Below are 26,516 nucleotides of genomic sequence, written 5' to 3' on the forward strand. Positions count from 1 at the left end.
TGTTTTGAGACTAGTGGTAGAACCAGCCTCAGCTACAGAATAAGACCTTGTCTCAAGGAAAGTTATTTAAAAATAAAGCTTAGAGCATTTGCAGTTCTTCTATGTAGAAGTATTTACAAAATAATTTTGTTATAAGAGATTTACAGTCCCCAACTTGGAAATCTCACTAGATATGGCTCAAGTGTCTTTCTTATGAAAATACCTAAATACCTTTATTATAGTATCACTTTCCATGGATGAAAATCCAAATGTATGACTAGAAGGGAGGGGGAAAACTCCATATTCGGCCATGATGGCTAAAATTAGTTTTGCCTCAAATGCTGGGGCTGTGGACTAAAATAATTTAGTTTGGATTGAAGATGAACACAATTAAGTTTATAAAGACTATTCCAACCAGATGTCAGGGACTTTGGCAACCATAATTACAAAAGAAGACAGGAGGAACCAGGGTAAATTCTTATTTATACTTTGAAACAATGGGTAGCCAACACCCCAGCCTCCTGACTCTGCCAGCTAGTGTCTGGTCTACTCTAGTCCTGACGCTTTGAGAAAGACTGCAAATAAATCGGCAACCTTAGCTCAACCTTGACTTTCTGGCCGGAAACTTTTAATGAGCCCAGAGGAAAGTATTCATCACAGCAAAGACAAAATAAGGCAAGTGTATGAAGTGTGCTCTTAGCCTTTCGTTCAGGGCCAAGGGAGATCACTGCCAACTGTGGGGATACATGACAGTGCGTGAGAGAGGCATAGCCCTAGAGCCGAGCCTTAGAGAGGAGCTGTAAGAACTTGCCAGGTAGAGATGGCTGGAGCACACTTAGCTTCTGAAAGGAATACAAAACTGTCCTCGGTGTGTTTAACAAACAGCAAGTGGGCTCAGCCTTGACCAGAGAAGCTTCTGTTTGCAGTGGACAGCGGTTACGTGGGCAGAGACCAAGAACTGGTCAGAATATGGAACTAAGTGTCTCTTGAGAGCACAGTCCTAAACAGGACATCTGCACCACGCCCTCTAAGGCTCAGGGAACGCTGTGGAAGAGAGAGCAGAAAGAAAGACCAAGGCCAGAGCACGGGGAAGTGCGCTGTGAAAAGATGTTTTCAGGACCTGGCCTTGCACTCAGGAACTTACAGCAGCAGAAGCAATCCCAAGACCTGCTCAGGACAGCGCCCAGAAGTAGCCTATCAGGGAAAGGGGCGGGGCTCATGAGGCCCCGCCTCTCCCCAGGGAACCCTTAATGGTTATTAGGGAAGTCTTTTTCTTTCTAAGTAGAAGTTGCCCATGCTCCAACTCACTGTGTAGATCAGGCTAGCCTCAAACTCAGAGAGATCTGCCTGCATGCCTCCCAAGTACTGGGATCAAAGGGGTGGGCCACCACGCCTGGCTCAAAAAACAAAACAAAACAAAAAAGTTTAAAATTTCAGAAAGCAAGCAGACCCATTTGCGTGCCGTGGGAAAGCAGTGCGGAATTCCTGGAACCTGTTGAGGATTTGGACCGTGCTCAGGCTCTAGGCTGCTGTCCCTGGGTTTATTTACTTTTGTTCTAACTTTACATTCACTGAATCCAGATTATGCTGGGGACTATGCAGAGTGTAGATTCCTGGCTGCACTCTGGATCAGATGGGGGAAGAGTGTGGCACAACCTAGGACCTTCTGGGAAGAGAGTTTCGACTGATTAATCTGTCAGTCTCCATGAGACCTGCAGCCATCAAGGCAGCCGCAAGAGCAACCATGGCTGGAGGGCCAAGGAAGAGTGAGCCATCTGGCCTTGGGAGACTTTCTTCCAGAAGGGACCTGAGCTGCTTTATCTCTGTGGATGAGGCAAATGCCCCTTTTATCCCTGTTGACTTCCTTCGGGGTCAAGACTGGCGGAGGTGACGAGCTGTCTCCAACTCTTAACAGTAGTGTTCCTTTAAACACATAGACAAAATACTCTGGTCCTCAGCGGACCCTCTGCACGGAGGTCCCTGCTCACCCCGCCGTGCATGGGCAGACTCAGGTGCTTAATTCAATTTCACATAAATCCAAAGGAAATAAAAAGCACATCCAGGTGATAGAGAATTCCAGTGTGGAGTCCCCTTCCCTACTGTGTACCCAAGTGCACTGCTCTGCAAATATGTACCTGCCTGTGTTCCAAGCTTTTTGTCAGTCAAAATAGAACCATGTCTTACATATACTACCCAGCAGCTTGCCTCGTTACTTATTGGAGGATTTAACGGTTTGCTATGCTGTGTCATTTTAAAAACATCATCCTTTTAAGCCGTGTAGAAATAAGCATGTAAAAACTCTGCTCAACAAAGTGTTTCTAAAGCCATGCAAGGAAATAAATATATTATCTGAAATTGGGTTGTCTATTCAGTTCCTTAAAATGTTATAGCAGCCAGGAGATCTTTAAATCCAGGTGGGCAGAGCCTCCAAAAGCTGTCTGCCTCACAGATCCCAGCTCCTGTTAGCTTCTGTCACCTGCTCTTGGCAGGTAAGACGGGCACATGAATGGCATCCTCGAGATGGAGGTCCCCTGTGTACCTTTTTACAAGGTAGATATTCTCACTCACATAGTTCCTTCCCGTTGCTGAGCTTTCTGGGTACAGAGCTCTATCCACGATGGATCCAACGGAAACATACATGTTGACCCCCATTTCAATCGCAGAGAAACTTGAGCAGGACAAACTCCACCTACTGGGGTGATCCCGCATCCTGAGTTAGCCGCTGAGCCGTGCGAGTGCGTTCTTGGTCAACGAGGACTGTTGAACAACCTTGAGAACCGTCTGTGCTCCTGACCACTCACTCCACACAAACCCAAGTGCTTGGTGAGTGGAGACTTTGTGTCTACTCCACTAGTCATGGAGAAAGCATCTCTGCTTCTTCTCAGGTACCAACAGGACAGCGTTGGCAGCTGCAGTCCTCACTGAAGGCACTGGCTTTTCCCACATAAGCAGTCAAATCAGGCTCCATCTGGATATGTTCCCAGAGGGGTTGAATGTAGTCAGTAGAAAGCTCTGCTCGTCATTACCCCAATGGCCCAGGCCCACCTGACCTTTTTAAAACTGCTTGGAGAATCCTCCTGTCACAGCAGTGTCCTGTGGTGTAAACAGTTAAATGCAATGCTCCTCCTAGAGCGGGACTTGCCATGACCAGCAACCCCACCATGAAGAACATGACAACCTTGATTCAGCTGTTGGCAGTTACAGCTCCTGAGCCAGGTCCCCGGGTGAGGCTGCTAGTTCAAAAGAGAAATCTGTACTTTAAAAGCTACTGACAAGTTTCTGCCCCACGAAGCATGCAACATTTTACACACAGATGAGTGGAAGATGGCTTCATTAACAGCTTTAACTTGCCCTTGGGTTTCTTGAATCAGAGTCTCACAATAGAGCCCAAACTGGCCTTGAACTCACCATCCCCCTGCCTCCACTTCCCAAATGCTGAGACTCCCTACATGCGTCACCATGCATTCACCACCATGCCCAGCTAACAGGATGTTGTCTGAGGACTGGGTGGGGCACAGATTCTAGGAGATCCTCAGCACAGTCTAAGAAGGTAGGAGTTCAAAGTTAGGAGCCTCTCTAGGTCTCTGGGGGTCCCTTAAAATGCAGCAGCTAACACTTGGCAGTGTTAGATGGGACCAAAAGAGCCTGAAAGCATTTCCATTTTCATTTGTTTAAAGTATTTTCTTAGTTAAAAAATTGACAGTTATTGGCATAAGACTTTATGAATTTGGGACTGGTAAGATGGCTTAACGGGTAAAAGATGCCTGGTTAGCACCAAACCTGATGATCTGAGCTATTCCTAGCAACCACATGGTGGAAAGGACCCAACTCCCTTTGACGTCTACAGGCCCGCTGTCACATGCACACATGTGCACACACCATATAATGTAATCGTTCAAAGTTTTATGAAGTCTAGCACAACACATAAATTTTTTTTTTAATTTAAAATTCTTTTTTTTTTTTTTAAAGATTTATTTATTATTATATGTAAGTACACTGTAGCTGTCTTCAGACACACCAGAAGAGGGAGTCAGATCTTGTTACGGATGGTTGTGAGCCACCATGTGGTTGCTGGGATTTGAACTCTGGACCTTCAGAAGAGCAGTCAGGTGCTCTTACCCACTGAGCCATCTCACCAGCCCCCCACATAAATTTTTATAATCACCGTCTCAGTATGGAATAATCTCATTATCCCTAGACTGCATCATGACATCCTTTTTGGTCACACAGGATAAACCAAGTCCCCTAGGCAATGGCTGATAACTGTTCTCTGTCCCTGATGTTTTTGTCTTTTAGAGAAGGCCATATAAGTGGAACCAGGCAGTATGTAACCCTTGGAGCTTGGAGGCGTGTTCCAGTCAGAAGCATTTCCTGGAGGGTTTATCCATGTTGTACTATGCGTCCGTAGTTCATTGCTTTTTTTTTTTTTTTTTTTTAATTGCTGAAAAGTATTCCAGGACCTGACTGTGCCACAGAATTTTTTACCTTTTCATCCTGTCAGGAATCTGGGGTTGTCTCCAGTGTGGGGTGATTATTAATACAACTCCTATAAACATTCAAATACCAGGAGTCACAGAAACACCAGTTGTCATTTCTCCCCAATATGATTTGATTCTTCCATCTTCTTCTGAGTAAATAATAGAGTATCTGAAGTGCTGGAAAGCACAGTGCATTGTGATAGTGTTTCTGCTGTAAACTGCCCAGTTTCTTTACTTTCAGGAATGCACATCTCTCCTGTGGTATTTACTCTAGCCAAGTGGGTTGAAGGACCTAATGGGTCACCCATCTGGTAATGTTTACTATTCAGGGTGATTTTTTTTTGTTTTGTTTTGTTTTTTAACTCAGTAAAGAGTTTAGAGCCTTCACACTATCTGCCAAAAAAGGGTGGTGCCACCTGTAAAGACTATGACAATTCTTTGTGACATAAGGGGAATATAATAAGATTACATGGCAACGAAACTATCAACCACTCACTCAGAAAGAAATTCAGAAATTTCTTCTTGAAATACAGAAGTGCTCTTGTAAGAGAGTATGTGACACCATAGCATGGTGACTATGTATAGTATTTCCTATCTTCACTTTAAATTCTTAGATCTATACTTCCTTTGCATACATACTATAAAGTAAAACCATGTAGAGATTGCATTTCCCGTGCTAAGCAGGCATTTTTCTTTTCTCTCCTGGCAGGATATCCTGGGTGGCGTTCTGATCACTGCAGTCCTCATTGCTCTGACCTACCCTGCCTGGACCCTCATCGATTCCCTGGACTCTGCCAGCCCCCTCTTCCCTGTGTGTGTCATAGTTGTACCGTTCCTCTTGTGCTACAATTACCCTGTGTCTGACTACTACAGCCCGACCAGGGCAGACACCACCACCATCGTGGCTGCTGGGGCTGGAGTGACCCTGGGATTCTGGATCAACCATTTCTTCCAGCTCGTGTCCAAGCCCACCCCATCTCTTCCTGTCATTCAGAACATCCCACCCCTTACCACTGACATGCTGGTTTTAGGTCTGACCAAATTTATGGTGGGAATCATGTTGATCCTCTTGGTTCGCCAACTGGTGCAAAAGCTCTCCCTGCAAGTATTATTCTCATGGTTCAAGGTGGTTACTAGGAACAAGGAGGCCAGGCGAAGACTAGAGATTGAAGTCCCTTACAAGTTTGTTACCTACACATCTGTTGGCATCTGTGCCACAACCTTTGTGCCAATGTTGCACAGGTTTTTGGGATTGCTCTGAGCCCAAGACAGTTAGGAACTAGTCCGCTAATGCGAGATGCAAAATGGAGAACGCTGTCGATTCAGGTAATCTCAATGCCTCCTGTTTAAGGAAACCCTAAGTCATAGTTTTGTTTTGCTGATGTAACATAGATACGGCTGCTGTGGGATTCACCTGTAAGGACACCAGGCTCAAACCACAGCTGAGCTCTGCAAGATCACCCCTCCCCTTTCTGTTACATGGACTTGGGACACGGTCTTGGGTGGACAGGAATTGTGGCCCAGTTTGCAATGGTTACAAGCCCCACCAAGCTCCAGAGACCCAGTAGACTTGAGGTACTATGAAGGCAGGATAGTCTTTTCAGTTACAACCTTGCCTGATGCCGAGTCTCAATCCCCAAACTGGAGTTTGGTCTGGGAGTAAGGGTGGCACCATGGAAAATCTCAACTCATTGGACAGAATGGCTTCTTGTGCTGTCATCAGACTGGACTGTCCCTGAGTGGGTGGTGAGACCATTCTAAAATAAAGTTTCCTGTGAGGACACTGAAGATAGTAGCAGAGCCATGAGGCCACCGGAAGAGCTTGCTTTATTTACCAACTCATCTCCTCCAGGAACTATTAGTGAAGCAAGATGCTGATCTGCCTTGCAGACAGTCCACAGCATCCAGTGATTCGGTTTCCACACTAGTGTAAGCAACGCACGACGGGCTGCCAGCTCCTCACAGGTGGAAATGAGGACACGCTGCGACTCCTGCCCTCACCTGCCTCGCCTTCAACACCTTCAGTTGCTTGAGCTTCCACATAAGCCTGGAAGACACTGAATCAGCACAAGAATGGATGAGCTTCGTCCTCTGGAAGCCCTCACACACTGCCTCATCCCTGTGACTTTACCTTTCGTCATTGCTTGGCTACTTTGTATAAATGTCTTCAGTTATTCACCCTCTAGACAAAATCAGGGACTCCCTCTCAGTCTTCCCACTCCTTCTTACCTCTTTCTTGGCAAGATTTTTCAGTTAAGAACTTTAAGATGTTTAGACCTGAAGAATTTTAGCACAAGAAAAGCTGCAGCCTATTTGGAGAGAATAAGCGGGTTAACTGTAGCTCCTGTTAGCCCTAGAATGGTCCTCCTTATCTCCTTAGAGCTAAGAAGGTGTGCAGGACACCCACAGCAGAGACCTCCTTCCCTGGGCTCAGCACTTCGGAATAAGCACCAGATGCAATGACATCCCGAAGGGTTCGAGTAAGTGGTAGTCATTGGTCATTTGAGGGATGGTGTCAGTAAGCCAGTGCTTCACTATATGCTCGTACTGGACAAATCACCCTCTGACCCCCAAAAGAGCTAAGGCTCCAACTTTTGCATTCAGTGTAAACACCAAAGCCAAAATTTTCTCTGATTTTGAGTATGTCCCATGGTCTATGGTTGGAATGATGTTCTTTGGTACTGAATGTAGTGTTTTAATTCCTGAAGAATAATTCTTGGACTGGGCATGGTTTTAATCCTAGAATCAGAGGCAGGTAGATCTCTGAGTTTAAGGCCAGCCTGGTCTACAGAGTGAGTTTCAGGACAGCCAGGGCTACACAGAGAAACCCTGTCTTGAAAAACAAACAAAAAGAATAATTCTTAACAAAATGCCCATTTTTAACTTGACAATTCTTCTCTTCTTCGTCATAGTTAAGAACAGGAATGCAAAGGCCTAGCACTTGCCAGGTTTTGCTGACAGTATTTCAGCTCCGTGGCTGGGGAGCCTGGAGCCCTGGTTTACAGGTGTGCTTGCCTAGGCCAGCCTCCAGTTGTGCATGGCTGTTTCTGTTGTTTCTCCCCCAACCCCCAAGCTACCAAACTAGAGCTTGTAATGCTGGCTTATATTCACACAGGTGATTTTAGTTGGTTTGTCTGAAGCCTAATGACAAAAGGCTCAGCTTCTTCTACGTGTATCTGCAACAGAAGGGCTGTATGTATTGTCACAGCGGTGGATGTGGTGATTAGGAAGTTTAAGGCCCAACAACATGGAAGTTGACAACTGAGTGAATGCATTCGAGGCTGTGTTTACATAATTTAGATGGAGGATGAATATATTAGCCACACAACATTAAACAGTGTCCTAAGAATTTGTCATGACTGGTCACTCTTGGATGGACTTGATACAAGAAAAGGGAGGGAGAAAGTATTCACTGTAGATGCCAAGTTTAGTTTTGGATTCCTACAGTACTGATTTTAAATGCTATGGCTTGATCACATTTTGCCTTTGGTGAGCCTTCTCAATTCACCAAACTCACTTCTTACAGAGCAGCACCGGCATCCTAGTAAAGTCTCTCTTGGGTCTCTTTTCAAAACACTTTGTCAGTTTCTCTCTGGAGAGAGAGTGCCCCCTGCTGGCTTAGCTTGTCTTAGTCCAGAGGCCCTCTTGCACTGGGCTGGCCTGGTCACCAGAATGTGTCCCTGTTAAGTCTAGGCCTGTCCTATGCGGACACCAAAGCTTTTAGCTTCCTCTGGGAATCAGGAAGAATAACACATCCTTTTCTCATCTTGCTACTACTCTGGGCCAAGTCATCAATGTAGAACCGGCCTTCCAAGCCGCTGTCCATTTTGCTCAGACCTGTACCTTATGCTGGAAAAAGACATAGGCAAGACCCTTAACCTAATACCTTTCATGATAGCCACTAAAACCACTTGACACTGTGCCTGGTAACTTGGGTTTTCTTGCCGAAATACACAACTCATCTTCCCAGGATAATCACAGCATGTGGTATTTCAGACCACGTGTTTCAGGTTTCTATTTTGGAAGCTTTCAACTGTCTTGCTTATGCAGTGTATGTAAATTTATTCTTTTTTAAAATAAAATCTTTTTGTTTGAGTATGATTATTAAATGCTTTAAAATCTAATGTTTTGTTTCTGTGGATTTTTTTCTTCCTTTTTTTTCTTTTTCGAGACAAGGTCTCAGTCTGGGACCCAGGTTAGCCTTAGAGAACTAGAATGTTTTCGTAGATAAATGGCTGAGGTGTTTAAACACTCCTCGCACCCCCTCCACCCCAGTCAAGCTTGCCCAACTGTATGTGATGCTTTGTCTGGCTTTAAGCACCTTGATTCGCAATTCAAAGAAGATTGTTCTTAGATTCCCCAGTTATGTACAGGGTTAAGTGAGGCCACATTTATACTAAGAACTGTGTATACTGTCACTCGTGCGCTGGGCACCTAAGGGATGTCAAAGCTCTAGCCTTTTCTGTGGAGTTCTCCCAGGTCAGTGAAGACACAGGTTCATAAAATTTTAAGTCAGAGCTGAACCGCCAAGGCTGTGTGGAAAAGACCAGGCCATGGGAGGCAGCAGGACAAGTATCAATTTGGACATGAGAACAAGAGCAAGTGCAGTCTTTATAGAGGGCATTGCAGAAGCCAGGCTTGGAGGGGAGACCAGGTTGCCCAGGCAGTGGGGTGAGAAGGTACAAGAAGATACTCGGAATCTAGGGACCAGCTGGACAGAGGCACTGCCCGGGCTCTTACAGGGAAAAGCCAGAACAAACCTGCATGGTCACCATGTGAGAACTGGGTGATAGGTATGGTGTTCTCACAGGCTCCTGCCATCCTGATTCAAGTGTTTCAGTGTGCCCTGGATACCTTCACCCTTGCACCTCTGAACTGCCCGCTGCCGGGTTCCCTAGTTAGAAAACATGAACCTGTGCACACCACGATCCTTAGGCTTCTCCGATCCAGTCCTCAGACAACGCTTGTAAACTCTTTCACTGTGGACAGGGTTTCTTGTCTCCCCATGAACGGATCTATTTCTCCAGCACAAGGTTACACGGACCCAAGCCAAGCACGCTTCACTTTAGACAGGGTTCTCCTACAAACCACGTGTGTTTATTTTGCTTGTATGAGTGTGTATGATGGTGTGGGCACCTGACACACACATCTTCTATTGCTCTCCACGGTAAGTTTGAGAAAGTCTTCCTCTTAACCTGAAGCTCACTATTTTGACTGGACTGCCAGACCAGCAAGCCCCTTCCTTGGATCTTCCTGTCTCTGCCTCCTAGTACTGGGCTCACACACATGACATCATGTGCCACCTTTACCCGGGTTCTGGGAAGTCAAGTTCAGGTCCTCTAGCTTTCACAGTCACCCCTTAACCCAGTCAGCCATCTGCTCAGTGCTCTGCTCGTCTTGTAAACTTTCAGTATGCTTTGCTGTTCCAAAGTCATATGGCAATTCTTCCTTCCTCACAAACATAAGACTTTAATAAATTAGTTTGGTCTTACTATACATCCGTTGTTTCCATGAAGTGGTGCACACCTGTAGTACAGACTCACATACTTACATGCATACTAAGACGGGAGATGAATGTGGGCCATGCATAGAATGTTAAATTTTTAAAAACCATAGCCACATGAGACAAGGGAGCTATATGAAGCCAAAGACATTCCTCTTCCTTCTCCACGCCTGTCTATGTGGCATGCAAAAACAAACAAGAAATGCAACAGTGGCGCGCTAGGAGTTCCGGCTGCTGCCACTTTTTCCACACTCAACACATCTGCTAGCCTTCCTTTCTCCTCTTACTGTGTGACATCACGATTGCCTGGGGTGGGGCAAAGCCAGATTCTTCCCAGTGAAGGTATTCAAAGAAAGCCAAACCTTTTGGTAACAAGTCCAACTGGTCCTCTCTTCACTGAGGGTGGGGGTGGCAACCTGATGCTGCCTTAATACATGTACCTAAGAGGAGTTCATAATGTGCCCAGAGAGGATAGGGGACTCTGGTCTGCTGCTGTGTCACCTGGAAACCATATGGGTGGCCCTGAGGGAACAAATTATGCAGAGCCCACTAAACAAAGACCATCTTAACTCATCTCACTTCGACACTGATAAAGAGCTGTAGAAGGTTCTAGAAGATGAATGACATCCATTACACCCTATACAAACCCTAGCCCTGGGCTTCCTAGTGACCCATATACTCCAGAGTCTGTCGTCGTCGCGCCCCCCCCCCCCAGCAATCTTCCTACAGCAGTTTATTTGTGGGGTGCCTGTCTGCTTATCCTGCTTCAGGTGACTCCAAGTGCTCCTTCTATAAATGAGCATCCCAAAACTCACAGTTGAGATCTCTGATGGACCCACCCACCTCTGTCTAGGTGTGTACTCCCTATCTGCCCAGAACCCAGTGAGCAGTTTACCCAGACTTGCCTCTAACAGAACCATCTTGCCTTGGCTCTTAGGAAGGGCTTGTTTGAAGGGCCAGCATAGTGTCCTCCTTCTTGACAGAAAGTGGCAGCTTCTGGAATGTAAGTTCCTTTGCCACCAAGTGTGGTATCAAAAAGGCACATTGTATCCTTCCTGTCACTCTTCTGAAAGGGCTCATTTGCATGAAGGCCTCTGATTCCTCTCTGGGGCCCTGCCTTCTCACATTCGCTAACTGAGCTGTTTCAAAGGTTTTCTAACACACAACCACGCCTCAGTCCTAGCCTGGCTTCCTTAAACAGAAAAACACTTGACTAAGAGCACTGAAGCAGTCATAAGAGAGACCAAAAAAAAAAAAAACCCAGCACAGGACTTTGCTTGGCCAGACACAATTCCTCTCAGCCCATTGCTGGAGATGCTAATTCAACCGAGTCAGGCTGCCCACATCGCTGTTCTTTCTGCCTGCTGGAAATTCAAAGCCACACAGAGGATCTGAACTCACAGTCTGTCATGGACACTCGGCCTGTTTGTTACTGTTTTTAGCCAAGAAGGCCATGCTTCCCACAGCAACATCTGGCAGGTACCTTCTGAAGCTGCCTCAGTTCCTAGAGGTGTACTGACACCCTGGATTTTGTTACACACGCTAATCTCCATTTTCTTTTATGGCTGCCAAGATAGCACAGGCACAGTGTCTCAGAAAGAACGCTAGTTTGTTTCTCACTATTCTGGAGAATAAAGATCCAAAACCGAGGTACTGGCAAGTACTTAATCATAAGGGCTCTTCTGGCTTGCAGGAGGCCACCATCTGACCCTATATCCACAGGACCTCTTTGTCATCAACGCACTGGGATGGGAAAGCAAGCTTTCTGGTGTCTCCCTGGAAAGCCACTAATCCCAGCAGGAAGGCTTCAATCTTATAACCTCATCCAGCCCTGACTCTCTCCCAAAGACCTCACTTGTAAAAACCATCACACTGAGTATACTGGAGAAGGAAGGGCATTTGGTCCACAGTAACATATATCAAGTTACTCAAAAGCCCTCGTAACCTAACTGGACAGAACTTTGGTGTTATCAGTTGGGTCAAATCCTTTAAATGAGGTTCTATTTAGCTTAATGCAGTTAATATGTCGTTTCAGGTCATTACTCTCCTTCTGGTAAAGTGGAAGAAAGAGCCAGAGTCAATCACACCAATGCAGCATCAATACCAAAAACACAGGTCAACACAGGACAGCTCTCAGCAATATTTCCCTCCTGAGCCACTGAACCTCTCTTGTTTAGTGCAGGAGCCACTGTGTGACTGGCTAGTTTCTACTCAACTTGCTCCTGTTTAAAGATTTAAGTATCAATCATGTGTGTTCCTGGCACCCGAGCAGGTCAGAAGGTACTGGATCCCCTGGAACCAGGGTTACAGTTGTAAGCCATCAAGTAGGTGGGAATCAAACCCAGGGCCTCAGCAAATGCAGTTAGTGCTCTTAGCCAGTCACCTCACCAGCCCCCACAATCTCTTCTTCGTCTACATCAATAGGACCATGTGTATGTATGGCTTCCTCCTCTTAGCATGCTTGGGCTCATTTATGTTATCAGGAGTCCATTCCTTATAAGGAATGCATGCCCTTCATAGAAAGGCTATGTGGTCTGTGACCTACTATATATAACATTGAACATCTGCATAAAAACTGCTGTGTGATCATGCAGTTCCAACAGCTAGATGGTGTTTCAGGTTTCAAGAAACCACCAAACTCCTTTCCTGGCTATATCATTTTATATCCTCTCAACAGCAGAATGCAACAGTTCCACCTGGACCACCAATATCCGGTCCATCATTTAAACATGAGCCCTTTTTACATTTTAAAAATATATATTGGTGTTTTGTCTACATGTATATCTATATACCACTTACGTGCCTGGTGCCCTTGAGGACCAGAAAAGAGTGTCAGACCTAAACTTACAGATGGCTGTAAGTTGCCATGTGGGTGACAGGAATTCAGGAATTAAATCCAGGTGCACCTTTTCAGCCCCAAGAGTGGCCATTTTAAGGAGTGTGTAACAGTTTGTCTATGTGCTCTCTATCTGTATCCTGAGGAGGACGAATAACCTTGTCTTATAAAGTTGTAATAAACTGTATATATACACACATACAAAAACACTCACACATATTCACAGACTGACACACCACTCAGATACACATATATTCACATATAAATCAACTTAAAAAAGATGACTTGAAAGGTTGTCACTGCTTGGTCATACTGATTCTGAAAACATTTTCCTAAAATGTTTTATTGATTAATACTTATCAGGTTTAGAAAAGGCTTAAGGCTGTACAACATGTGTTCTAGTTGATGAGTTGTTTCCTTCTATTCAGGAGGAGTCAGAAGTAACCAATACTCTGAAGGCCAAGCAAAACTTCCGCTCCCAGAACTCACCCTGCCTGTCTAGGGCACCTCTCCCCAATGTGGTACATGCAGATACACACCAGCTGTTCCACACGCTGGCCTAATGCAGCTACGCAAGGAGTCAGATAGCACATTTCACTTTATTAAACATTAACGCACAAATGGATATGTGCTGTAAAAGAGGGCTGAAGGACACCACAGGAGCAGAAAGGGACACTCAGAGACCAACCTCACAAAAAGGGCTCAATATTGATTTCCAGAGAGGAACAGGGCATGGTCAGCTCAAATTTGGTGATAACATCAGGATGAAGGACGCCTAGCTTCCCAATGCTTTGACCTCCAACAAAGATCTCAGCACACCGTCCAGGGAAAAAGGCAGAACCTGAAACAGAGAGTGGGAGAAAAATCAATGATCCTTCTGAAAAAAAAAGTCAATAGCCATTTAACACTAAAAGCCTACAAGTCTCCTTTAAAAATAACCGTTCTTCTTTAAGCCACTGTCTGCATGGCCGCGCACCCTTGCACTTGCTAGTATGAAGGCGCACTAACAGCTACACCAGGAAACAATCGTGAGAATAAGAGCCCTGTTCTTGAGGCTGCAGGAGTGTCATCATTTCTTAGGGGCACAAGGAGAAGAAGTAAAACTGAGGAGCCTCCAGGGACAGAACAGACAGAAGCAGGTTTCCCACATCAGTACTTGCTGGCTACGAAGGCAACTGTGGCTCCATTCACTCCTTAGCATGTCATACTTCACTTTATTACACAAGAAGCCCACACTGAAATACCACAGCCACAGGGACCTGCACGTGTGCTCATAGGCCACGTCTCCACGATGCAGCCTGTGTCCCTGTTTGAAAAGAGATCTGCCTCTAAGCATATCGGGCACGCCATCTGTAAAGCTCCGGTGACGGCCACAGCAGAGCCACACTGGTCTTAGCTGATTCCGACTTCACTTCAAGGCAGGCAGAGAGCTCTCTTTATTTGCTGCCAGAGCTCTGCTCCAGCTTCCCACCCAGTAACCATTCTGGAGGCTTTACCAGCTGAAAATGAACCACCAAGCTGGGCCACCCACTTCCTAGCCACTAAATTACCAGTGCCACTGGTAATTACCAGGCTTATCAACATGCTGGACTCTGCAGTAGTTTAAAAAACAATGCTGATTCATTTCTATCAACACCCACTTGAAAAGGGATCAAACCCACAGCTCCTGAAGGATTCAAGCAAAATGTTTACTGGCCTGAACTATAAATACACAGCAGAACTGGGCCACAAGCCTGCAGTCTGCCACTCAGAGTGAGTGCATTATTTATGGGGGAGCAAACTGCTGAGTCTCTAATAGCTCCAAGGTCAGCATAATTAAGAATATAGAGTGGGAGGGGTGGACAGGGGCTCTACTACTATTGGGCTAATACCATGGAGACAAGAGTTACAAAGACTGCCCAGTCAAGGTGTAGAGATACTTGCTTCTATTCTCAGGAAAGAACAGAAAAAGATTTTTGTCATTCTCAGCCCAAAGCAACATGGCTAAACTATTTTTTTCACATCTCATCAAGCTAAGTGATTCTGCTTCACAGTCCAAGCAAGCCATCCCACAAACTCCATTTAAGTGCTACCGCTGGCTCTGTGCCCTAATCCACACTCAGGAAAGGGTTGAGGAAAAGAATGCTATAAAACAATTCAGAAACCAAGCTGGATAGATATAAAGAATATGGCTAGGATAGTAATTATGGTTAAATCTGATAAAGATGACACACTCTTATCCTGTGAAATGAAAATACAACTTAAAAGACAACACTACCCATACAGACAAGACTGTCAACTACATCCCCAACAACAACAAGAAAAACAGGGAGGGAGGGAGGGAGGGAGGGAGGGAGGGAGGGAGGGAGGGAGGGAGGGAGGGAGGCTTCAAGGCAGAATGAAGAGAACTTTTCAGATGACAAGCCAAGGCAGCTTTCCCCAAGTGCACTCAGCACCCCACACCCGTCCTCCCTGTAGACAGAGCTGTAAGGCTGCACACATAAGCAGCAGCAGTGGACGATGAGGGTGCTCCTGATGAGGACAAGGACACTCCTGAGAGGACTCTGGCTTGCTCTAAAGGCCACCGGGAGAGGATATACCCAAGACCTTCCTGACAGCCTTGCTATATGAAGCTTTCCTTTTATCTATTTTCAATTCCAATTTGATTGGATTCATTGTTACTGAAGCATAAAACCAAACTATTTTAGAATCTAAGCCAGATGTGCTGGTTCTGACAATGTTAGCAAAATAAAGCCTAAGACAAGGAATGAGAATTTTTACTTCATATAACAACATTTGATTCAGCATTTTTAGTAAAATTCAGTTATATTCTTCTTCAGTTGCCAGGTTTACTTTGCCGATAAACTTGGACCAGATTTTGCTTTAGTTCATTAATCAGGTAGATAGATAGTAACAAAAATATTTATATCAAGAAATGCAATTTTCTCTCTTTCCAGAGAAAAACAAAGAAAAATCCATATTCAAAACTATTTAACATATCCCAAGGTAAAAGAGTATTGAAAAAGGATTCAAATGTCAAAAGTTCACACTTTCACTGGGCCCAAAGTCACAACTGCTGCTCAAAGGCTCCTTAGCCACCAGGCTCCTCACTCTCCATGTAACGAACCCAATTTGCAATCTCTAGATCATCAATCCACTCTGCTCAACTGCACGCCTGCACTTGCCGTGACAACTTTATTTTTCACTACCATTTTTCAAGTTTTCGCTTCTAATAAGTTCAGATGATGGCATGAACATCCACCTAAGAATCTCACAATTAGAACAAGCTAAGGCTCTGTTCTCCAAATACACAAACTGGGAAGCATGCAAATGGGCCTTCTGCTATCAAGGGCAGAAAGAACCTTAAGAAGCCACTTGACTAGATGCCACAGGTGAACTGGAAACTACGTGTGAAGTTACGAAACAGAAGCTTCCTTAGTATTTTAGAAACTTATAGATCAAATCAAACTCCCCAGTCAGAACTGCCTCATGAACAGAAAGTGGGAAGGGGGGCAGCGCCCACATAGGGCAGCAATGAGCCCAAGGCCTTCAAGATAAGAGTTACTGTCAACCGCAGCTCTCCACTCTTTTGAGTGACCACTGCCTGGGAAAATACACCTTTGTTACCCCAAATTCCAGGTTCCACCATAGAACCAACAACAACCCAGTTTCCCAGGGCTTTTGTAGTTTTACAGAATAGTAAATCAAGGCGAATTTAAGCTGGATGGTGCACCAGGGGGCAGAAATGTAGAGGTTTTCTACAGGCCTAGAATAGTATCTGATGACATTCTTAGCTCATGGATGGATGGAGGGAAGCTAGTGTTCTCTTAAGAGCTTTTAAGAGGTTTTAAATTTATTATCACAAGATATTAGCTCTAACAGTTCTATGAGTCAAAGTGTTAGTTCAGATACAGAGTGGGGCACTAAATAAGGCTAAAACTAGCCCAAGATAAAGTAATTAGTCAGTCTCTGAACCTATGAAGTTCAAATCTTTGCACGATACACAGTACTGACATTGCAATCAATCCATTGGTCTCTGCAGACACAGGAACTCCTTTGGAGTTCTTTTCAGAAACTCTCCTTTACAATGTCCACCGCTGGCCAAAGGAAGGCACTTCTGCTCAGTGCCCAGGTGGATGATGGGACCCAAAAGCTCCAGCTAGAACTGATAAAGTCTGTCTAAAAACACAAAGTCACACAGGAAGGCCATGGCCTAGGCTTTCAGAAAGTCAGACCTTGATGGAAGCCAGACTGAGTTTCTCTAATCCCAGCGGAGAAAAGGCAGCATGCTGTGCCTACAGAAGAAGTTGCCGTCGCCTTGCGAACGGGAACTGAGGTTCAGCCTCTACAGAACCTGCATTCTCTCCTCCTGTGTAAAAGCACCGAACGCTCCAGCACACCAGTTCCCACCACATCGCATGAACTCCTTGAGATGGTAAACTCAAGGTTTTGTGTTTACCTGGCACAGTTAATGGCGTTTCCAAGGCAGAACACATTTTGGGAAATGTTGCTCTCTATTGCAATACACGTGCAAGTGCAGACAAAAGAAACACCAGTTAGGCACAAAGAAGAGCTTAATTTCCCAAACTTAGCGGGGTGTGAATAAGCCCCTTAATTAAAGTCTTTGTGTCCTTGGGGTCATCCGCGGGCCCGTAATCTAGCACAGCACCCCGTCTTTAGCATGTTTTCTGGCTAACTGACCATCAAAGCATTTGGGAGTGCCTTCTCTTGCCCGTTGCCAAACACTTTTCACAGTTTCATTTTGCTCCCATCTTTTTAGCGCAATATTATAGCCTAGAGTTAGCAGAAGCTTTCCATACACTCGCTCATTCCTTTAATTGCAGAAGCAACGGAAGTAGAAGCTTAAGGTGGTAACTGAGCAGACCCCTCATCTGAGAGCACCAGAGGGTGTTATCAAGCATGAGGCTCGTCACCCTCCTCTCAGTCCTGCCACTGGCTAGAGCCAGCTCACTCCTTAACAGTTTACTCCGCATGCACTGAAGTATCAGCTGCTTATTCAACTTTCTCTTCCCTTTCTTCACATTGCCAATACATATTTTGGGATTCAAACTCAAAAGTGATTGTAATTGGATACTTTACTACCCAAATCTAGAGGAGGAAGAGGAGGAGGGGGAGAAGAAGGAGGAAGAGGAAGAGGAAGAAGAGGAGCAAATTAACAGGAGCAGAGAATTCTGGTAAAGTAGTATGTCATTATTAATAACAGAAACTATATTCATTAGACTTTTAGCACATACATGTCCCTAAATTCAGGGATGAAATGGAAATTACATAACTGTAGTACCAACTGAGTATGTCTTAAATCTTTTCAAAATGGCTGATTATGTAATATGGGTGAAAGAAAAAAAAATATGTGAATAGGCTAACTTTAGAGTTAGTACCTACCCTAAACTCTATACTTTTTCAAAGGATGGATGGAGGGAAAGAGGAAGGGAGGAAGGGAGAAAGTAAGGAAAAAAGGAAGGAAGGAAGGGAGGGAGGGAGTCTTACTCAATTTTACCCTCACTGTATGCACGATTTTATTCTTATGAGGCCATTTGTTCTCTGGTTTTAAAACAAGCAGATGTTTTGAGGACAAACAGGATCCCACAAGGGAAAAGAGGTCCACTATAGGTAAGGTATTAACTTGTAAAAGACTTTAGGGTTCTAAAGAGCCCAAAGCACAACCAAGTTATGAACACAAAATACCCCCCCCCCCCCCCCCCCCCCGGATCTCAGGGCACTCAGGAAAAAATGCCTCTGCAAAGACCATTTAATTTGTAAGGGGAGACTGAATAATTTCCGACTGGTAATATAAAACACCCATTTTCTCCCAGATGTACACAATTCTTCACCTTGCATTTGAAGTGAATATTTATGGTACCTAAAGTCTATAAAGAGAGGGGACCTAATCCTTTGAATTTAATGGCCATCTTTCATCCCTTTCGGAAGATCAAAAGAAAGAAAAACCCCTTACACAACTTTACAGTGCTAATCCCAACACACCTGCAGACACCATTAACTCTTACGGGGAGGCAGTGGGCCAGGTCTTAATACTGGCATCATGTACTTACTAGACAAGGACCTGGGACCTTATTCTTACAAGAAATCAGCAAAGCCCAGGCGACCTCATCTTCTCATAGAGAAATGCCTTCAACAGAGAACCATCTTTTGTTGGGCATGTGGCTCACGCCTGTCCTCCTGGCACCAGGGAAGCAAAAGACTGACAGGCTGAGACCAGTCTAGACTGCTCAGTGGACAGTGTCAGAGAAATATACCCGCTTCCATTCCCTAAAGCTTCCTGTAACTAACCTTTGCTTCTGTGGTGCCACTTTCTTAACAGTTAACTTAATTAACAGAGATTGTGCTATGGAAAGCTAAGATAGATTTTACAAGTTCAGTCCTTGCTACGCATCTCACACACGCTCTTATTTCACAACCTGAAGGAATTCAAAATGGTGGCAAAGGTGGTGTATCCAACTGCAATTTAAACTAGCCTCAAAGTAAGTTGTATAAAAATCAAAGGACAAATTTTAACTGTAGGTTAGCAAAGATTCACTTGAAAATTTCTAAAGAATACCATCATCCAACTCGTCTCCACGAGTCATTTTCTAGACCCTGCCATTTTAAAGTGTGTGCAGGATGGAGAGATACATAAACAACTCGATTGCCTGCACTTTCTGAGCCATCAGCTCCCTTCCTAGTTTTCCGCCTAACCCAGGACTGTTTGCCAACCCAAGTTTGAACAATGTATTCCTCGCACAGGCACATCGAAATGGTAACGATATGGTTGTGGTCGAGCTAGTGAAGCTAAGAGGACAGAGCAGAGTCTGTAAAATCACAGCCACAGTTCCACACAGAACCGACACACCCATGGCTAACTTGTAGCAAACACAATTTCAAACATGTAATTATACTAGGTATGTTATGGTTCCAGAATCTGGTTTTAGTTTACCATGTAAAAACATTTAAAACATTACCATTTAAAAACAAACAAACAAACAAAAACAAAACAAGACTAACAAAGAAAGAAGAGTATTCAACTGTAGGGAGAGATGCTGTATCCTCCCTTCCGCTCAGATCCTTCAGTCTGCAGTGGGAGTCAGAGGGTCTCAGAGTGGGATCTGCCCAAACCCTGTGAGCAACAGTAAGTTACAGATGGGAAGAAGAAAAGCACAAGGAGATTAGGAACTCTGCCCAAGGCAAGCAATAAGATAGGCTAGAGAGCAAGAAGCCAAAGGTGAAGAGGGCCCCAGAGCCGCCCTCCTCTGTGAGGCCTACAGGCACACAGGGCTGCAGCAGGATGCTTTTAAGCTGCCGGCCAAGCTGTCCACTGCTTCATGTTTGCAAGCTTCCTCTGGTTTACAACAAATAGAATGTAAAGAGGAACTGGAGAACTAACAGTTTGTCACCTCTAACCTTAACACACACGCTGATGCTGTTAATATAGCAGAGTACAACCACAACCACAACAGTCATTTGGGGAAACAAAATTCCATTTAAATTTTTTATGTTTATTTTATTTTAAAATGTATAAGGAATGTTTTGCCTGCATATGTATAGAGACACCACATACATGCCTCAGAGATCAGAAGAGCTGCAGAGGGTTGTGAGCCTCTTTATGGGTACTGGGAATAGAACCCAGGTTCTCTAAAAAAAACAGCTAGTGCTCTTAACTACTGAGCTATCTCTCCTGCCCCAGACCATTTCTAAAAGGCCCCCTATAACAAAGTGTCTTTAATGAATAAATTCTAGATTCCTCGAGCAAGTCTTGAATGATTTGAGCTGTGACACATGTAAAAGCCTGGGCAGGTAAAAAGGAGACAGTGCATGAGAACCTACAGCAGAGGCCTCTTCTAAGCTTCACTCAGAGCTCCTAGCTGGAAATGAGCTTGCAAACAGCCCTGTCCATCCCCTAGCTTACACAGGAGAAGAGAATCCGCAGCAGGTAACGTGCACAACTGAGACTAGAATCCACATCCTAAACCTGGCGGGGAGCTCTCCCATCCAGGGCTGCTGTTCCTGGTGGCAGACTGAAAATCTCTGAAGAGTGACTTGCCCATTCACAAGATCTTTCTTTACACATCCACATATCTTCTTTTCCCAATAAAACTCTGGCCTAGACAGGACACACACTTACAACAAAGAGATTTAACAAAATCATTTGAATTCAACAGCATCACTCACTGTAAGTCCTGACACTTGGAAGACGGAGGCAAAAAGAATCTGAGTCCAGCCTGGGCTACATAGTGAAGACCTACCTAAAAGTAAATAAACCTCGCTCCACGGTAAAGGTGAAAGATCCATGGCAGTCTAGTAGCCGGGAGTCATGCATCCTAGGGCTAACAAGCAAGGCATTACTGGTGTGTGTGTGTGAAAGAGAGAGAGAGAGAGAGAGAGAGAGAGAGAGAGACAGAGAGAGACAGAGAGAGAGAGAGAGAGAGAGAGAGAGAGAGAGAGAGAGAGAGAGAGAGAGAGAGAGAGAGAGAGAGAAAACGAGAACTTGCAGGAGCACGGGGAATAGAACTCATAGATGGTAGGCTTTACCCAACTGGCCCAAGCAATATCTATAGATATTACCTTTATACTTAGCACCTATATCATTTTGGGATATACTTTTCCAATTTTGTATATAGCCACATGTTTAAAGACATTTTTTTCATGTTCCATTACGTTCACATATGATAGTTTGCCGAATAATTCTTGTTTATTTTTTACTGTGTTTCTTTAGTTTCCCAAATGTAGTAGTACATAAGTAAAAGAAAAATCAAAACAAAAGATGAACCATTGACCCAAATTCACAATAAAATATTTCTAATTTTTAAAGAAAGCAGATTATGAATTAATAACATTTTTAAAAATCAGAGTAAAACGTGGCAGGTACACCTTGTTCTTCTACCTATAAAAAAACAGAGAGCCAAAACCAGCATCCAGAGAGGACCATGCCCTGTCTTCACAGAAACATTCAAATGTAACCACGTTGAATCCGAGATGACTGGAAACTATGCAGTTAGGTTTAGACTATACGGTGTCCATCGCATGAAGAAAGGAAAGATTTTTTATTTAACAAAGTTGAATCTTCAAGGGAAAATGTCGTTGCCGGTGACACTGGAACCCTCATACAATCCTTCTGTGAGTATCTCCTGAATGACCTGGACACAGTTTCTGTTCATGGCACATGAACACATGCGACAGGAGGAGTCTGTGATCAACCCCACTGCTTCCACAGCATATCATTTGCCTAGTAACCAGGGGCATTTACCTACGGCCGTCTGTCCTATGAAAGTTGCCCTTCGAGATGATCCTGGTTTCCTTTTTGTGTTTTCTGTTTTCCTCCTAAGTTCTCATGCGAGCCTTGTGCATTTGCTGCTGTTAAGTGCATTAAATGGTTGGTTATGCATTAAAAAAAAAAAATCAGAGTAAAAGTAGTTATAAAGGCTTTTAGAATACAGCTTGTTAAAAGGAAATATAGAAAAAACAAAAACAAAAACACCCAAAACTTCTGAACATAGAGGCAAGAAGAGCTGCAGACTAGTCCTGTACAGTGCATACTGTATTTGTGAATCTGCTGTAGAATTCCCAGTGTCTAGAAGAGCCTCAGCTCAGCATTTTAGACCCTCTTGGCTATGGTGTGAACACTACTTCAGAGCCTCTGTGAATCTTATTTGTTTTGTTTTGTTTTGTTTTTCAAGACAGGGTTTCTCTGTGTAGCCCTGGCTGTCCTGGAACTCACTCTGTAGACCAGGCTGGCCTCGAATTCAGAAATCCGCCTGCCTCTGCCTCCCAAGTGCTGGGATTAAAGGTGTGAGCCACCATGCCCAGCTTTTTGTTTTGTTTTGTTTTTTTAATTCGGTTGGTTGTTAGGTTGTTTGATTGGTTGGCTTTTTTCACCTGTGAATCTTATATTAACTACATAGTCTGAAAGTCACAGACTAAATGTGCAACTTTTAAAAATAAGGTCTCAGGTCAAATTCCATTTTCATTATAGATAAATTTGTTTTTAATGCTGAGAAAGGACTTTCAATGTTCTGGTATAGATTTGGATGAGTAAGGAGACCTTGAGACTAACTCTGATATACATCTGAAAGCTTCTTGAACTACTTCTTAAGTAAGGAACTGACTTCCGGAGGTCTTCAGAAATGAACAAGGGGCCTCTGAGAAGCTGTGTAACGCTGGGAGCTGTGCCTTTACCCAAGCAGAAGTTAGGCCTCTTTTCTAACTCTTACCTACTTTCAGTATAATTACATTTCCTTCTATACCTATCCCATCCTTTGAAAGTTATTTTATCTTTTAAACATACAAATTGAATATGATCATTAGATACTGTTTCCTCAATTTCTCCATGAATTTCAAAAGGCATATGTGGTGGTTTGAATATGCTTGGGCCAGGGAGTGACACTATTAGAAAGTATGGCCTTGTTGGAGGAAGTCACTGTGTCACTGTGTGGGGTGGGTTTTGAGACCTTCCTCCTAGCCAAGTAGAAGCCAGTCTTCTGTTTGCCTTCGGAACAAGATGTGGGACTCTAAGCTCCTCTTGCATCATGCCTGCCTGGATGCTGCCATGCTTCCTGTTTTGATGATAATGGACTGAACCTCTGAACCTATAAGCCAGCCCCCCAATTAAATGATGTCCTTATAAAAGCTGCGTGGGAGCTGGAGAGGTGGCTCAGCAGTTAAGGGCACTGACTGCTCTTCCAGAGGTCCTGAGTTCAATTCCCAGCAACCACATGGTGGCTCACAACCATCTGCAAAGGATTTGGATGCCCTTTGCTGGTGTGTCTGAAGACAGTTACCAGCTACAGCGTACTCATATACATAAAATAAATAAATCCTTTAAAAAAAAATCTGCCTTGGCCTTGGTGTCTGTTCACAGCAATGGAAGTTTTGGAAGTTAATTTAATAAAAGTTATAGTAACAAATACAAAAGCAGTAAGTGCAGATACTATGAAGCACTCTGTAAGAAAAAATGGAACCAGTCTTCATTACTATGGTTGGAGTAAAGACCTCCTTTCTGATCTCAGTGTGAAAACATCTCCACTAAGAAAGTCAGATTCCAGAAGGAAAGAAATGAGTAACTTACTATATGATGCTTAAAAACCTCCATAGTAAAAGTCAGACAATCAAAGAGTTAACAAACTAAAAAAGGTACAATATTTATCACAAAAAGTTAATAGTCATACAACAGGAAAAGTTCTAAGACCAATAAATCTAAAGAAATAATTAACAAGAGGCTCAGAGAAAAGGAAATTAAAATATACCACAAATGAGAAAATATGTTCATATTTGTTCATAAAAAAGATGGAGCTAAATGTTAGTGAGATGCCACTTCCCATCTATGAAACTGAGAACAGAAAGGAAAAGCAATCCATAGAACCTACAATTCAGTGCACACAAGATCGTCTCATTGGCTGCACCTGCAGTGTGAGAATCAGAAGGTTATCCACCAGTTACCCTTTCCCAACAGCCCCATACCTCTAGCAATCTCTTCCAAAAGTACCCTGATAGAAGCATCAAATAGCATGAGCACAAGGCTACACACAGTGTAGTACTGACTGGAAATAAGCCAAAGTTCACTGTCGGAGAACTGGGATTCTGTACATGAGAACAGTTCATTTGGGCCAAAGAAAAAAAGCCCCAATATGCTGCCTCTGTGTAGGCTGCTGGAACAGGAAGCCAGCTACACAACAGTGCACACAGCATTGCTCACTCAGCTGAGAAGGCAGAAGGGTGTGTACGCATTTATGTGCTCTTATATCTAAAAACAAACCACAGAGGACAAATGAAAAGAAAGCTGAGGTCAGTGGAGCACACCTGTTAATTCCATCACTTGAGAGGTGAAGGCAGAGGGACCTTGGGTTCAAGGCCAGTTGTGGTTATATAGAAACACCCTGTCTCAAAAAAACCCAACACCAACACACACACACACACACACACCAGACAAACAAACAAACAAACAAAAAATTTCACAGCCCCAGAAGGTAGCAAAGGAATGGAATGAAAGATGAAACAAAGACTGAATATTATTATCTATATGTACTCACTCCGTAGGTTATATACTACAGATAAAAGAAATGGCTGTATGTAGTGCTTAAACTATTTTCAGCAGTCATACAGTTAACAACATTGGAATTCTCATTTTGAAACTCTGATGACACACACAGCCAGATGAGTAAAAGCAAACAAAAATGGAAATGTGTTTAAAAAAAAAAACCAAGAGTTTCAATGTAAACTAAGAGAACTATCCAACTTTGTAAATATCCTCAGGTTCTGACTATGAACTGAAAATATCCATGTTGGGATGGAGATGTAGCCTAGTGGTAAAGCATTTGGCTAACATACAGGAGGCCCTAGGTTCAAACCCCAGGACTAAAAGGGAAACAATATAAAAATCAAACAAAAACCTGTTTGATTTGAAAAGATCAACACTAAAAACAAAAACAAAGCAAACAAGTGTTTTCTGAATCTCGATAATCTTTGTATGCAAAAAAGCCCAGAAACAAAGTTGCATGGAGCAACAATGTCAACCTTAGCATACAGTCCATGATATAAATTTGATTTCTCACTAAAAGGAACCAGGGATCCTTGGACACATGGCTGACTCTAGTGCTAATAAGTAGTACAAACTCATTCAGGGAGCACTGGGGATAAAGAGTTTAGTCTGAAGGTGCCGATCTCAAGTAAGGTTAAGAATAGAGACAGCAGGTCCCCTCAGCTCTCCTACAGCCTGGAGCCCTTAAAGCTAAGCTCCACTTGACAAAATTCTGACTCCGTGTTCAGTTCCTCTCACTGGACTGTGACAGGAGCAAGTGTAAACAGGAGCTGTCTCACAGGATTCAGCACTACAGGACTGTGATGGAAAGCTCTGCCAAGACTGTTCTCTGTCACAGCCCTGGTAGGCACAGCCCTGTGAACCCAGCTCTCAGGAGGCTGAGAAGGACAGCCTGCTCTATAAAACAAGACTGTCTCAAAAAACAAAACAAGCCTAGAAATCACACAGCAAGAGCTTAAACGCACCTAAGGGCTGTTGTACTGTCCTGTGTGTGTTGCTACCATAGAAACCATCTGCGTGTGGCTTAGGCTCTGACCCTGAATTTAAAAAGTTTATATCACTTAATTTTAAAAGTTCTAAATTTATCTTTGTCAAGTGTTAAAAACATAAAATTATGATTATCAATTAATTCAATTATGTTCCATTTATTATCATGGAGACATTAGTAGCCCCCCTGGCTGTCCTGGAACTCACTTTGTAGACCAGGCTGGCCTCGAACTCAGAAATCCGCCTGTCTCTGCCTCTCGAGTGCTGGGATTAAAGGCATGCACCACCACACCCAGCGACAGTATACTTTTATGAACTACTAACTGGCTTAAGTAATTTTATATACTATTATTTACATGTGTAAATAAATAATTTTTTTTCAGAAGAGGTCTGAAGTCATAGCTCAGTTCTAAGAGTCCTCACCAAACATGCAAAGTCCTGGGTTCAACTTCAAGCACCCCATAAACAAAGCGTTATGACACATGCCTATAACCCTGGCAGCAGAAGAATCACAAGTTTGGGCAGTGCAATGGTTCTTATCACCAAGTCCATCGACCCGAGTCTCTTCCCCAGCCCCCACATAGTGGAAAAAGAACTGATTCCCATAAGTTGTTCTCTGATACCCCCCCAATAAAATACAGTGGTATGAGTGCCCTAGACCCCCCACAAAAATAAGTAAAAATGTAGTAAGAAGATCATATTTTAAGA

The 26,516-nt window shown here is 43.8% G+C and overlaps 2 protein-coding genes and 1 pseudogene across 12 annotated transcripts in view; 1 reads left to right on the forward strand and 2 right to left on the reverse strand.

The window, feature by feature from the left end:
• The window catches only part of Sgpp2 (sphingosine-1-phosphate phosphatase 2), a 110,741-nt gene extending 102,160 nt beyond the window's left edge, over positions 1-8,581 (forward strand). For 3 of the 7 annotated variants that reach the window (XM_030255370.1, XM_030255371.1, XM_017321596.2), the window contains one exon: positions 5,167-8,581. In XM_030255370.1, coding sequence (XP_030111230.1) covers positions 5,167-5,718 — 552 coding nt within the window. In that variant the 3' untranslated portion in view covers positions 5,719-8,581. Of the gene's footprint in view, positions 1-2,642; positions 2,803-4,275; positions 4,380-5,166 lie in introns of those variants that run through there. The other 4 variants (XR_373543.4, XR_373544.4, XM_011238695.3 and 1 more) reach the window with 4 other exon arrangements.
• On the reverse strand, positions 2,365-2,991 carry Gm19072 (predicted gene, 19072; annotated as a pseudogene).
• Farsb (phenylalanyl-tRNA synthetase, beta subunit) overlaps positions 6,250-26,516 on the reverse strand; it is a 70,940-nt gene continuing 50,673 nt past the window's right edge. For 3 of the 5 annotated variants that reach the window (NR_102758.1, NR_102757.1, NM_011811.4), the window contains one exon: positions 13,037-13,637. Coding sequence is in view for 2 of the 5 variants with exons in the window: in NM_011811.4 (NP_035941.2) it covers positions 13,486-13,637 (152 nt within the window). In the remaining 3 variants the exon portion in view is untranslated. Of the gene's footprint in view, positions 6,515-13,036; positions 13,638-26,516 lie in introns of those variants that run through there. The other 2 variants (NM_001278075.1, XR_865550.2) reach the window with 2 other exon arrangements.

The sequence above is a fragment of the Mus musculus genome, chromosome 1 (assembly GCF_000001635.26).
Source record: "Mus musculus strain C57BL/6J chromosome 1, GRCm38.p6 C57BL/6J".
In the NCBI taxonomy this organism is placed as follows: domain Eukaryota; kingdom Metazoa; phylum Chordata; class Mammalia; order Rodentia; family Muridae; genus Mus; species Mus musculus.